The sequence below is a fragment of the Lampetra fluviatilis genome, chromosome 55, assembly GCF_964198595.1.
Source record: "Lampetra fluviatilis chromosome 55, kcLamFluv1.1, whole genome shotgun sequence".
NCBI lineage: Eukaryota > Metazoa > Chordata > Hyperoartia > Petromyzontiformes > Petromyzontidae > Lampetra > Lampetra fluviatilis.
The window spans coordinates 8,718,877-8,733,468 of NC_136329.1; the positions used below are offsets into that span (position 1 = coordinate 8,718,877).

The 14,592-nt window shown below is 54.4% G+C and overlaps 1 protein-coding gene across 1 annotated transcript; it reads left to right on the forward strand.

The window, feature by feature from the left end:
- The first annotated feature begins 3,774 nt into the window (after positions 1-3,774).
- Positions 3,775-10,720, forward strand: LOC144949972 (uncharacterized). The gene is made up of 5 exons (XM_078879962.1): positions 3,775-4,093; positions 5,902-6,036; positions 6,900-7,061; positions 9,739-10,223; positions 10,694-10,720. Exons 1-5 carry the CDS (start codon positions 3,775-3,777, stop codon positions 10,718-10,720), a joined length of 1,128 nt encoding a protein of 375 aa, XP_078736088.1.
- The last annotated feature ends 3,872 nt before the right edge of the window (positions 10,721-14,592 follow it).

Genomic DNA, 14,592 nt, shown 5'->3' on the forward strand with positions numbered 1-14,592 from the left:
ATCCTCCGTGGCTGCTGCTGCTGTTGCTGCTGTTGTTGCTGCCTGTAGTGGTGAGTCGTCCCCTACGTTCACGTGGACGTTGAACGGTGGGGAGGTGGGCGGGTGGTGATAAAGAAAAAGCATCCATACGACAAGCCACGCCACCCACACACACACCCACACACCCACACACACCACACCCCACACACACACACACCCACTCACACACACACCCACTCACACACACACACCCACTCACACCCCACCCCACACACACACCGTGCTGGTGTGGGTGGGTGTGGGTATGGAGTCTTTGGTGTGGGTGGGTGTGGGTGGGTGTGGGTGGGTGTGGGTATGGAGTCTTTAGTGTGGGTGAGTGTGGGGGTGAGTGTGGGTGGGTGGGTGTGGGTGTGTGTCTCTGTGTGTGTGAGTGTGTCTCTGTGTGTGTGGGTGAGGGTGGGTGAGTGTGAGTGTGGGTAGGTGGGTGAGTGTGGGTGGGTGAGTGTGAGTGTTGGTGGGTGAGTGTGGGTGAGTGTGAGTGTGTGTGGGTGTGGGTGGGTGGGTGAGTGTGGGTGGGTGAATGTGGGTGGGTGAGTGTGGGTGGGTGTGGGTGGGTGTGGGTGGGTGGGTGTGGGTGGGTGTGGGTGTGGGTGGGTGTGGGTGTGGGTGGGTGTGGGTGAGTGAGTGGGTGTGGGTGAGTGAGTGGGTGTGGTGTGAGTGATGTGGGTGGGTGTGGGTGAGTGATGTGAGTGGGTGAGTGAGTGGGTGTGGGTGAGTGAGTGGGTGTGGGTGAGTGAGTGGGGGTGTGGGTGAGTGAGTGGGGTGTGGGTGAGTGAGTGGGTGTGGGTGAGTGAGTGGGTGTGGGTGAGTGAGTGGGTGTGGGTGAGTGAGTGGGTGGGTGTGGGTGAGTGGGTGGGTGTGGGTGAGTGAGTGGGTGTGGGTGAGTGAGTGGGTGTGGGTGAGTGAGTGAGTGGGTGTGGGTGAGTGCGTGGGTGTGGGTGAGTGAGTGAGTGGGTGTGGGTGAGTGAGTGAGTGGTGTGGTGGAGTGAGTGAGTGAGTGGTGGTGTGGGTGAGTGAGTGAGTGAGTGGGTGTGGGTGAGTGGGTGGGTGTGGGTGTGAGTGAGTGTGGGTGGGTGTTGGGTGGGTGGGTGTGGGTGAGTGAGTGTGGGTGGGTGGGTGAGTGTAGGTGGGTGTGAGTGAGTGTGGGTGGGTGAGTGTCCTCTGTGTGTGTGTGGGTGAGTGTGGAGTGGGTGAGTGTGGTGTGGGTGAGTGTGGGTGAGTGAGTGGGTGTGGGTGAGTGAGTGGGTGTGAGTGAGTGTGAGTGAGTGGGTAGGTGTGGGTGAGTGAGTGTGGGTGGGTGTGGGTGAGTGAGTGTGGGTGGGTGGGTGAGCGTGAGTGAGTGGGGTGTGAGTGAGTGAGTGGGTGGGTGGGTCGTGGGTGATGTGAGTGTGGCTGGGGGAGTGAGTGTGAGTGAGTGGGGTGGGTAGGTGTGGGGGAGTGAGTGTGAGTGAGTGTGGGTGGGTGGGTGAGTGTGAGTGAGTGGGTGTGAGTGAGTGAGTGGGTAGGTGTGGGTGGGTGAGTGTGAGTGAGTGGGTGTGGGTGAGTGAGTGTGGCTGGGGGAGTGAGTGTGAGTGAGTGGGTGGGTAGGTGTGGGGGAGTGAGTGTGAGTGTGTGTGGGTGGGTGGGTGTGGGTGGGTGGGTGTGAGTGAGTGTGAGTGAGTGGGTGGGTAGGTGTGGGGGAGTGAGGTGTGGGTGGGTGTGGGTGAGTGAGTGTGGCTGGGGGAGTGAGTGTGAGTGAGTGGGTGGGTAGGTGTGGGGGAGTGAGTGTGAGTGAAGTGGGTGGGGTAGGTGTGGGTGGGTGGGTGAGTGTGAGTGAGTGTGTGTGGGTGGGTGTCTGTGTGTGTGTGTGTGGGGGAGCGGTGGTGCAGTGGTCAGCGCTACGCTGCCCTATAAACCCGGCGACCCCGCTCACGGCCAACGCCACCAGTGACGATTATCTGAACCGGTCCTGGGCCTCCCCTAGGTCGACTCAGCCTCAAATGAGTAGCTGGTGCAGTGTAAACATCGCCACTGGGGAGACAAAGGCGGCCGGGCGTGGTGCTGGCCACCCACCCCCTCGTGTACCGTTCCGGCCTTCATAGGTGCTCGCTAACAGCACTTGCCCCTACAGTCTGCTACAGGCTACGCGGGGGAGCTTTGTCTTTGTGGCGTTACGGATGGCGGCGTTCGTGTGCCGCGGTGCCGGCCTACATAGGGCGCTGCTTCCTGGCTCACAGCACTTGCCCCAATAGTCTGTTGGAGGCTACACGGGGGAGCTTTGTCTTTGTGTGTTCATAGGCGTTGCTACTCGCTCACAGCACTTGCCCCAATAGTCTGTTGTAGGCTACACGGGGGAGCTTTGTCTTTGTTTGTGCATAGGTGCTGCTACTCGCTAACAGCACTTGCCCTACCAGCCTGTTAGAGGCTTCACGGGGATCTTTGTCTTTGTGTTCATAGGTGCTGCTACTTGCTAACAGCACTTGCCCTGACAGTCTGTTACAGGCTACACGGGGGGACCTTTGTCTTTGTGTGTTCATAGGTGCTGCTACATGCACCACAAACAAAACGAACTTTAAAAAGTGGCTATGAGATGTTGACTACCTCGCCTGGTACGCAGGAGGTCGTGGGTTCGATCCCGACCCTGACGATGCCTGCTGCTGTATATTTAATCCTAATGAGTACCAATAATACTTTATTTTATTTCTGGGACACTTTATTTTGTCCAGGGGTGTACTTGACTCCACGACTGGGGTACCAATCAATCCGAAATCAGTGCTACTCCGTGATGTCGAAACGCAGTCAAAATGCATTTTGACTGCTAGTGTTGTGGTTATTGCAAACATGATGCCTTGTATAAAGGTGTCAGTTTTGTACCAGTTGAAAGGGTACAAACCTATTACTATATTTTGCCACTGGTGAAGGAGATGTCTCAGTGTAAATGCTTTACCCCGAGCTCTCAATACTCTGATAGTGCGCTGTCTTTGAGTTGTGCGCCTTTTGGCGTCATCTGGTCCAACACCAATGGAGACTAGGCTTTAAGAAAAGCTGTCTCTGGTGTGGACCAATCAACTTCAAGGACAGTGCATATCATCATCAGAGTTGTTTCTTTTTGTTTGCATTTTGACTGCTAGTGTTGTGGTTATTGCAAACATGATGCCTTGTATTAAGGTGTCAGTGTTTGTACCAGTTGAAAGGGTACAAACCTATTACTATATTTTGCCACTGGTGAAGGAGATGTCTCAGTGTAAATGCTTTACCCCGAGCTCTCAATACCCTGATAGTGTGCTGTCTTTCAGTTGTACGCCTTTTGGCGTCATCTGGTCCAACACCAATGGAGACTAGGCTCTAAGAAAAGCTGTCTCGGGTGTGGACCAATCAACTTCAAGGACAGTGCATATCATTATCAGAGTTGCTTCTTTTTGTTTGCATTTTGACTGTTTGTGTTGTGGTTATTGCAAACATGATGCCTTGTATTAAGGTGTCAGTGTTTGTACCAGTTGAGTGCGTGACCGCAGGGCGGATGGAGAGGATGAAGAGGATGAAGCGGGCGGAGAAACTGGAGCGATCGCAGCGGTCGGAGAGGCCTCGGAAGTCGGAGAAGACGGAGCGGGCGGAGAGGGGGGAGCGGGGGGGGGAGGGCGGAGAGGGGGGAGAAGGGGGGGAGAGCGGAGAGAGCGGAGAAGATGGAGAGGGGGGGGAGGGCGGAGAGGGGGGAGAGGGGGGGGGAGAGCTGAGAGGGCCGAAAGATTGGAGAGGATGGAGAGGATGGAGAGGGTGGAGAGAGCCGAGAGAGCCGAGCGGGTGGAGCGCGGGGAGAGGATGGAAAGGATGGAGCGCGGGGAGAGGATGGAACGGATGGAGAGGGGGGAGAGAGGGGAGAGGATGGAGAGGGGGGAGAGGGGGGAGAGGGGGGAAAAGAAAAGCAAGAAAAAGAGTAGCAAGAGGAAGGGAGGGGGGGGTAGCTCGCGGTCGCGCTCGAAGAAGCTTCTGGTGAAGCGTGGAGACGCGGCCATCGGGGGCGGGGCCAGCGGCGAGACGTGGGGCGGAGCCGGCGGGGAAAGCGCCGGGTACCACGGTGAGCACACCCCTCACCCACACTCACCACCCCTCACCCACACTCACCACCCCTCACCCACACTCACCACCCCTCACCCACACTCACTACCCCTCACCTACACTCACCACCCCCTCACCCACACTCACCACCCCTCACCCACACTCACCACCCCTCACCCACATCACCCCTCACCCACACTCACCACCCCTCACCCACACTCACCACCCCTCACCCACAGTCGTCCGTGATGCTACCCCTCACCTACAGGAAGTGGTCGTTTCGATCCCGACCCTGACGACGCCTGCTGCCGTAGATTTGGAGTTTGCGTCTCTCTCTCATCATCATCATCATCATCACGGTGGCTAGGAGATGTTGACTACCTCGCCTGGTGTGCAGGAGGTCGCGGGTTCGATCCCAACCCCGACAACGCCTGCTGCTGTAGATTTGGAGTCTGCGTCTCTCTCATCATCATCACGGTGGCTAGGAGATGTTGACTACCTCGCCTGGTGTGCAGGAGGTCGCGGGTTCGATCCCGATCCCGACGACGCCTGCTGTCTTAGATTTGGAGTCTGCGTCTCTCTCTTCGTGTCCACATGGATATCTCTCCCGGTGGCCCGGTTTTCCCCTCCACATTTAGAATGAACGTCCACGTGGTTGAGCTGCCGTCATTTGTGATTGCCGGGGGTCGCTTCTTCAAAAAGAGCCGCTACCACATAGCAGCTCAGCGGGGCCTCGCCCGTGGAGTGACTGCGATTGTCACCGCGCGAGGCCGGGCGTACGAAGCCACGGCGGATAATGTGCTGACATTACGTGCAGCCCGCGTACGGGGCGTAGCACCGGCCCTAGTGGGGCTTGCGTGTGCGCTGGTCAGCATGGAGACATCGCGTGCAGTGCGAGGTGCGGGCTCGCGGTGAGGGAGCGAGAGGGAGCGTCAGCCGGCGAGGGTTACGTTGAGGCACGATACGCCGGTTGACCTGCCGACACGTGGCCGGACGGTATTGAAGGGGGGTCACCGGTGGACACGGGCGCGGTCACGTGGCCTGAAAGAGCTCTCGGGAGCCTTCGAGAAAGAGCCGGAGAGGCCTGGAAGGTGGGCGGGGCGAGGGGCGGAGCCAGCCACAGCCCAGGGGGATATCACGGGGACCCCGTGAGGGGTGAGGGGTTCTTCGTGTTGCTGGTGTGATGGAGATCCACGTCGGGTTGAAGAAGCCGCTAGCCACACGGTCCGGGACCCGGCTCGTGGTCCGGGCCGGGATAGCGAGCCGCGTCTAGAACTGCCGTTGCGTGGCTGGACGGGTGTTCGAGACCCGAGTATAGTCTTCTTGGTTCTTTCGGTGAAGTCACGTAGAATGGAAATAATAAAATAATGCTACCCCCTATCCCCTCCCTTTGATGCTGCTAATCCTGCATAATGCACGGGCATAATGACTTTAAACCCCCCGCCAAACCTCCTACGCATTTCACAAGTAGTACTAATCGCATATCTGCATTTCCCAGAAATATGCTAAATTCCTCTGTTGATATGCAAATTCCTTTGTCAAGGCTCTCTTCTCCCTCCAACCCAGATTAAATATACGCTCCAAGCGTGGTGGTGTTTCATTCAGACGCTGTCTTCTCGACAGACCTGTTCTTCACCTGAGGACGGCTGCTTGCGTTTACTTTTATTAATTTTAATGTTTTTACCTACGTGACTTCACCGAAAAAACCTAAGAATAGGAATCCTTGCAGTCACGAAAGCTTCAAATCTAGAACTGGAGGGAGACTTTGACTTGCTTGACCTCCCTCCACCCGCCTAACTAACCCCCGACTTCCCGTCTCTTTGAAAGCCTCCTCGGAGCACGCCCAGCCGCTGAACCTGCGGATCAAACAGGAGGCGGAGGAGGAGGTGGAGGAGGAGGATGATGCGGAGTACGAAGACGAGTGGCTGGAGGACGACGTGAAGTCAGAAGTGGACGGAGGCGGTGAGAGACGCCACGGATCTCCTTCATTTTGCGGGGGACCACACAATGTCTGTGTGTGCGTGAGCGACGCTCGCAACAACGAGCGGAGCGCCGGGTGGCTAAAGCACAGGCAGTTGGTACAGTAGGGGGCACAGGTGGTGCATCAGCCAGTCATCTCGGTCATCTCGGTCAGTCGACCCGTGACACCTGCTGGGTCTGCCCCGTGACCTCCTGCCAGCGGGCGTTCGACACTTCACGTGGCCTCAAGGTGCACTTGGCCTGGCACAAGCGTCGTGGTGACGTCACCGCCACTTAGTGGCTAATGGCGGTTGTTGTTGTTGTTGTGTACGTCGAATGGGGAGCGGTGGTGTAGCGGTTAGCGCTGCGCTATGAACCTGGCGACCCGGGTTCGATTCCCGCTCACGGCCAACATCGGTGACGATTATCTGAACCGGTCCTGGGCCTCCCCTAGGTCGACTCGGCCTCAAATGAGTACCTGGTGCGGTGTGTAATAGTGATGGTGTAGTAGTAGTTGTATTGTAGTAGTGATGGTGTAGTAGTGGTTGTATTGTAGTAGTAGTGGTAGTATTGTAGTGGTTGTATTGTAGTAGTAGTGGTAGTATTGTAGTAGTGGTTGTTTTGTAGTGGTAGTAGTAGTGATGGTGTAGTAGTAGTTGTATTGTAGTAGTAGTAGTGGTAGTATTGTAGTGGTTGTATTGTAGTAGTAGTGGTTTTATTGTAGTAGTAGTATTGTAGTGGTTGTATTGTAGTAGTGATAGTGTAGTAGTATTGTACTAGTAATAATAGTGTAGTTGTATTGTAGTAGTATCTCTTGCTGGATTTCCCCGCGTGATCGTCACCGCTGGTGCCGCTCGCTTCTCCAGGGCCGGAGGAGTTTGACTACGGCTACGGTGACGACGACGACGACGATGGCGACGATGGCGGCGGCGGCGGCGGCATTCAGCGCGGCGTGCCGAACGAGGGCCGCGGGAACCGCATGAGGGTGCCAATCGGCGCTCACGGCTACCGTGAGGCCCACGACTCCGGTGAGGAGTCTCGCGGGACGTCGCGTGTTTGTGTCGGTGGGGCGGCAGGTCGGTCGATTGCTCGCTCGGTCGATCAATCGATTGGTAAGTCGGTCGATTGGTCCGTCGGTCAATCGGACGGTCGGTCGATTGCTCGCTCGGTGGATCGATCGATTGGTCCGTCGGTCGATTGGTCCGTCGGTCGATCGGACGGTCGGTCGATTGCTCGCTCGGTCGATCAATCGATTGGTGAGTCGGTCGATTGGTCCGTCGGTCAATCGGACGGTCGGTCGATTGCTCGCTCGGTGGATCAATCGATTGGTGAGTCGATCGATCGGTCCGTCGGTCGATCGGACGGTCGGTCGATTGCTCGTTCGGTCGATCAATCGATTGGTGAGTCGATCGATCGGTCCGTCGGTCGATCGGACGGTCGGGTCGATTGCTCGCTCGGTGGATCAATCGATTGGTGAGTCGATCGATTGGTCCGTCGGTCAATCGGACGGTCGGTCGATTGCTCGCTCGGTCGATCGATCGATTGGTCCGTCGGTCGATTGGTCCGTCGGTCGATCGGACGGTCGGTCGATTGCTCGCTCGGTGGATCAATCGATTGGTGAGTCGATCGGGTCCGTCGGTCGATCGGACGGTCGGTCGATTGCTCGCTTCGGTCGATCAATCGATTGGTGAGTCGATCGATCGGTCCGTCGGTCGATCAGACGGTCGGTCGATTGCTCGCTCGGTCAATCAATCGATTGGTAAGTCGATCGATCAGACGGTCGGTCGATTGCTCGCTCGGTCAATCAATCGATTGGTAAGTCGATCGATCGGTCCGTCGGTCAATCGGACGGTCGGTCGATTGCTCGCTCGGTCGATCAATCGATTGGTAAGTCGATCGATCGGTCCGTTGGTCGATCGGACGGTCGGTCGATTGCTCGCTCGGTCGATCAATCGATTGGTAAGTCGATCGATCGGTCCGTCGGTCGATCGGACGGTCGGTCGATTGCTCGCTCGGTCAATCAATCGATTGGTAAGTCGATCGATCGGTCCGTCGGTCAATCGGACGGTCGGTCGGTCGATTGGACACTCGATTGGTTGGTCGGTCAACCAAACGCTCGGTTAATCGGTCCGTCGGTCAACCGGACGGTCGGTGGATCGGTCAATTGGATACTCAAGTTCAAGTTCGTTAATTTGGTGTAGCCCTGTGAGCCATTCGGCTCTTGAATCGGGTGCAACCGCAACAAACAAAAAACATGAACAAGAAAACATCTTAAAGTGACTAAGTGCAAACAGGAAATCCAAGAAAAGACAGCAAAATATTGATGAAAAAATTTACCCGTAAAAACAACGTTTTTCACTATAAATCCTTTATATGCGTGGCGGCTAGAGTCCTCTCGTCCTCTGGCTTGAGATGGCTGCCACCTATGGGTCAGATGATTGCCTGCCACCATTAAGCAATTGGTAATTAAATATAAAAAAATAATTCCTAAAAAGTGTAAAATTCAGGAAAAAAATTTTCACGAAAATAAATTGTCACGCACAACGAGTCTGTGTGCAAAATGTCAGCTCGATTGGATCACGGGAAGTGGGTTAAAAAACGACCGAAAGATTTGCACGGTCGTAAGCGCGCAAGCAAGCAAGTGAACTTAATATAAAGGATTTAAAAAGCACCGTACACCAACGCTGTGTGCAAAAATCCCAGTGGGATGCAAGTCAAACAACAACAACAAAACTTACATTAAAGCCATCAGTCTAACTCCGTACTACAACAAACAAACACTCGACGATAGTCAGGCGCCCAAAAACCGCGCCGCACGACCTTGTTAGTGGGAGCCTCGGTGGACCGAAGGAGCCACTTGTCAAGATGTTAGAACACCAAACTGAAACCTTTTACGAGAAATCGTGTTACTGCATTAACCACGACGCTTGTGGTCAGAATACAAACAAAAAACACGCTCTGATAGTTTATGATGCATTGTCCTTCAAACTGATTGGTCCACACCAGAGACGGCTTTCTTTTGAGCCTCGTCTCAAGCGGTAGGACGTCTTCCGCTTTCGTTTGCGATGACGTAAACTCTCCAGTCAACACGGCCCACGACGATGATGCAAACACAAACATGGCCACACCGCCCCCCCCCCCTCTCCCCCCTCCCCCACCTCGCCCCTCCCTCTCTCTCTCCCTCTCTCCCCCCTCTCCCCCCCCTCTCCCCTCTCCCTCCCCTCTCCCCCCTCTCCCCCTCCTCTCCCCCCCTCTCCTCTCCCCCCTCTCCTCTCCCCCCCCACTTCTCCCACCCCCACCTCGTCCCCTCCCCCTCTCTCCCCCCTCCCCCACCTCGCCCCCTCCCCCCCACCCTCGCCCCTCTCCCCCTCTCCCCTCCTCTCTTCCCCCTCTCCCTCTCTCCCCCCTCTCCCCTCCGCCACTCCCCCTCTCCCCTCCGCCACCTCGCCCCTCTCCCCCCTTCTCCCCCCTCTCCTCCCCCTCTCCCCCTCTCCTCCCCCTCTCCTCCCCCTCTCTCCCCCTCTCTCCCCCTCTCCCCCTCTCCCCTCCGCCACTCCCCCTCTCCCTATCTCCTCCCCCTCTCCACCCCCTCTCCCCCCTCCCCCTGTCCCCCCCTCTCTCCCCCCCTCTCCACCACCTCGCCCCTCGCCACTCCCCCTCTCTCCCCCCTCCCCCCTCTCCCCCCCCTCACCTCCCCCACCCCAGAGCTGGTGGCCGAGACCCTGCACGTGTGCGAGGAGTGCGGCCGCGGCTACTCGTCGCGCAAGAACCTCAAGAAGCACCTGAAGATGCACAACAGCGCGCGGCCGCACCTCTGCGAGGAGTGCGGCAAGGGCTTCAAGGACTCGTACACGCTGCGCGTGCACCGCATGGCGCACACGGGCGAGCGTCCCGCACGTGTGCGACGTGTGCGGCAAGGGCTTCTCGCTCAACTACAGCCTCAAGGTGCACCGGCGCATCCACACGGGCGAGCGCCCCCACGTGTGCCCCGAGTGCGGCAAGGGCTTCCGCCAGCACCCGCACCTCAAGGTGCACCAGCTGATCCACGTGGAGGCGATGCCGCACATCTGCGGCGAGTGCGGACGCGTCTTCTCCAAGCTCTCCTACCTGAAGCTGCACCAGCGCAAGCACGCGCAGGCATGAGCGGTGCGGGGTCTACTGGGGGGGGCGGGCTGGGAGGGGCTGGGAGGGCTGGGAGGGGCGGGGGGGGGCGGGCTGGGGGGGGGGCTGGGGGGGGGTCATGGGCAGGGGGCAGAGGTCGCAAACGGGTTTTGATTCCTTACCCGTACCCGGCCGCACCAGGGTCGCAAACGGGTACCCGTACCCGGCCGTACCCGTACCCTACCCGTACCCGGCCGGGTACGGGTAGGGTACGGGTTCGAGTACCCGATTGCGACCTCTGGGATGAAGCCAAGTTGCAGGCGCGGGTGGGTTGATTTCTAGGAACTTGAATTGTGAGAAGAGACGAGACGTTGGGAAACGAGTGACAAACGGTGACTCACCAGTGACTCACGGCCTTCCCGTACCCGGGTATCGGGAAGGGTACGGGTATCGGGTACCCGGTTGCGACCTCTGGCAGGGGGGTGGGAGAGGCGGGCGGGGGGGGGGTTAGGTGATGATCAGGTCCGACGATTTTTCTCCGTCTTTGACCCGGGAACAGAATGGCGGCTTCGTGATCTCGATTTGAAGACGAGTTGCTTGAGGGGGGAGGGGGGGGAGGGGGGGGCGGCTTGTCACGTGGGTTGGTGCAGAAACGTGATTCCTTCCATAACGGCATCCGATTTGGTGTTTGAACATCCCAACACAAATTTCGATTTAAAGCTTTCGTGACTGCAGGGATTCATCTTCTTGGTTCTTTCGGTAAAGTCACGTAGAAGAGAAGTAATAAAATAATAATGAAAAAACATAATAAAAGATGTAATTATGTTCTATTTTTATAATTTTATTATTTCCCTTCTACGTGACTTTACCGAAAGAACCAAGAAGATTAATCAGAACGCAACTCGAGTTTTTATTGCCAGAAAGGGTGAAAGCCTCTTCTTATTTTTTCATACTTTGGTAGTAGCAAAGCAAGGCATCCCGTGTTGTAGTTGCTCACCCTGAGCTAAGATTGCCCTGGATTTGTCCTTGTGGTGTTCACCTTTTGGCGACCTTCTCTGGTCTAACGCCGTTTGAGACTAGGCTCTAAAGAAAGCTGTCTCTGGTGTGGACCAATCAGTTTCAAGGACAATGCATCAATTTTCTTGGTTCTTTCGGTAAAGTCACGTAGAAGGGAAGTAATAAAATAATAAAAATAAAACATAATAAAATAATTCTCACGACGTTTCGGCCACAACGCAAGCAGCCGTCTTCACCTGAAGACGGCTGCTTGCGTTGTAGCCGAAACGTCTTCACCTGAAGACGGCTGCTTGCCTTGTAGCCGAAACGTCGTGAGAATTATTTTATTATGTTTTATTTTTGTTATTTTATTACTTTCCTTCTACGTGACTTTACCGAAAGAACCAAGAAGATGAATCCCTGCAGTCACGAAAGCTTTTAATCGAAATGCATAAATGATCAGAGTATTGTTTTTTGTTAGCATTTGACTGCAAGTATTGTGGTCAATGTAAGCATGATTCCTTGCTAAAGGTGTCAGTTTTGTTGCCAGAAAAAAGGGGAAGACCCCTATTAGTAGATGTTGGTACTGGCAAAGGAGGTCCCATGATGTAGCTTCTCACCCCGAGCTCTCATTACTCTGGTAGTGCGTTGTCTTTGAACTGTGTGCGCCTTTTGGCGTCATCTGGTCGAACACCATATGAGACTAGGCTCTAAAGAAAGCTGTCTCTGGCGTGGACCAATCAGTTTCAAAGACAATGCGTCGTCATAAACTACCAGGGCGCGTTGTGTGTGTGCATGTTCACCACAAATACCCCGCGTGTGGTTAAATGCAGTGAACTTGGGATTCCTTGCAAAAGGTTGAATCTGTTTGGTGTTTGACCATCTTAACACGACCCCTGATGTTTTACTATTGCCAGGAAGGGTAAAACCTTTTACTATTTTTTTTATTCTTGTGTTTAGTTTCTTGTCCATCCCCCCCCACGCACCTCCGATTAGCATGGGTGGCTACGTACGGTGCGAAAGTAGTTCAACATGCATACATACAGAGAGAGACACAGACCCATAGGGACACCCATAGGGACCCACAGATTATACATGGGTGGCTACGTGCGGTGCGAAAGTAGTTAAACATACACACATACACAGAGACACACAGACCCATAGAGACACCCATAGAGACCCACAGATTATACATGTGTGACTACGTACGGTGCGAAAGAAGTTCAACCTACACACACACACAGATACTTGTACACAGCAGCAGCTGTACAGCAGACAACAACAACACATTCTTACTTAAATAAACTAAATCGGCAATGGAATTAACTTGCGTCTATTCAGTTATTCTTTGACAAGATTCCACAGTGGACGCCCCCACGATTTCCTATCGCGTGTCTAATCGACGACCTTTACGTTAAATGACGTTGAAGGTTCAGGTTTTAAGAAAATAAGAATACAATCTCGATTTAAAGCTTTCGTGACTGCAGGGATTCATCTTCTTGGTTCTTTCGGTAAAGTCACGTAGAAGGGAGGTAATAAAATAATAAAAATAAAACATAATAAAATCATTCTCACGACGTTTCGGCCACAACGCAAGCAGCCGTCCTCAGGTGAAGAACAGGTCTGTCGAGAAGACAGCGTCTGAATGAGCACCACCAGGCTTGGAGCGTCTATTTAAGCTGGGTTGGAGGGGGAAGAGCGCCTTGACAAAAGAACTTGCATATCAAAAGGAAATTATTTTGTGAAGGCGCTCTTCCCCCTGGCTACCAGGGTGGGATTTGGGGCAGTCCACCATCTCTGTCACCCTTCTCTCTCACCCCTTTCTCTCCCCTCTGCCTCCCCTTTCTCTCCCCCCTGTCTCTCACCCCTCTCTCTTCCTTTCCTCTTCCCCCCCCCCCCCGTCTCTCACCCCTCTCTTTTTTTTACGATCAGTGGAAACAAGAAGATGCTCGGTGCAGTCGGCACTTTGCTTCGTTCATCATTTCGTAATGTAAACCCCCACCTCTCGCTCTCTCTCTCGCTCACTCTCTCGCTCTCTCTCTCGCTCGCTCTCTCGCTCGCTCTCTCGGTCACTCTCTCTCGCGCACTCTCTCTCGCTCACTCTCGCTCTCACTCTCTCGCTCTCTCTCTCGGTCACTCTCTCGGTCACTCTCTCGGTCACTCTCTCGCGCACTCTCTCTCGCTCACTCTCGCTCTCTCTCTCGGTCACTCTCTTGGTCACTCTCTCGGTCACTCTCTCGCTCACTCTCTCGCTCTCTCTCTCGCTCACTCTCTCGCTCTCTCTCGTTCTGCATGCAGCCCTTCTCGCAGTCCGACGGCCTCCGACGGGTAGCTCATATCAGCATGCAGAGCTCCCCGTCATCTGCCACCGAGCACACGGCCTCCTCCATCGCCCACTGCTCCTTGAAGGCCCTCTCTCTCTCTCACGATCAGAGGAAACAAGAAGATGCTCGGTGTAGTCGGCACTTTGCTTCGTTCATCATTTAGTTTTGTTTTTTTCAATGCTTTGCTTTACGTGCCCCCCCCCAACCCCCCTTTTTAAATGAAATATTTCACAAAAGATGTCACGCTCTGCTCTCCTCCTTCTTCAAGTTCAAAGTTCATGTATTAGGTAGAGCCCTGTGAGCCATTCGGCTCTTGAATCGGGTGCAACCGCAACAAACAAAAACATGAACAAAAAACATCTTAAAGTGAATATGTGACTAAGTGCAAACAGAAAATCCAAGAAAAGACGGCAAAATATTGCAGAAAAATCACCGTACACCAACGCTGTGTGCAAAAATCCCAGTGGGATGCAAGTCAAACAACAACAACAACCACAAGACAACTTAGATTAAGGCAATCAGTCTAACTCTGTACTACAACAATACAAACATGGCCAAACCAATACAGTTTTCGAAATCACCAAAACAAAGCCATTAAAGTCAAACAACAACAACAACAACCACAAGACAACTTAGATTAAGGCCATCAATCTAACTCCGTACTACAACAAACAAACATGGCCAAACCAATACACTTTTCGAAATCACCAAAATAAAGCCATGAAAGCGATGAAACAGCAATCATAGGAACTGTGACGGAATTTTCTTAGATCTTCCCCCTCTCTCGACCCCTTCCCTCTCTCCCTAATCTATGCTCATGACCACTCAATCACCAACTCGCCTACTCACTACGACCATTCTCTACGTTGCCAGACAAACGCCCCACTTGAGAAGCAAACTGGGCATCACAAATGATTGCTCAACCAAGTGGCTTACCACCAGAGGTGTGGACTCGAGTCATGTGACTTGGACTCGAGTCAGACTCGAGTCATGAATTTGATGACTTGCGACTCGACTTGGACTTGCATAACAATGACTTTGTCCCACCTATGAGATGTGGACTCGAGTCATGTGACTTGGACTCGAGTCAGACTCGAGTCATGAATTTGATGACTTGCGACTCGACTTGGACTTGCAT

What these genes read in the sequence shown, in the direction of transcription:
- LOC144949972 (XM_078879962.1), top strand. Translation starts at nt 3,775, where the DNA reads ATGGAGAGGATGGAGAGGGTGGAGAGAGCCGAGAGAGCCGAGCGGGTG. An exon ending in GGAAAGCGCCGGGTACCACG is followed by an intron (nt 4,094 to 5,901) that starts GTGAGCACACCC and finishes TCTCTTTGAAAG; the next exon opens with CCTCCTCGGAGCACGCCCAG. An exon ending in GGCTGGGAGGGGCTGGGAGG is followed by an intron (nt 10,224 to 10,693) that starts GCTGGGAGGGGC and finishes ACCCGGGAACAG; the next exon opens with AATGGCGGCTTCGTGATCTC.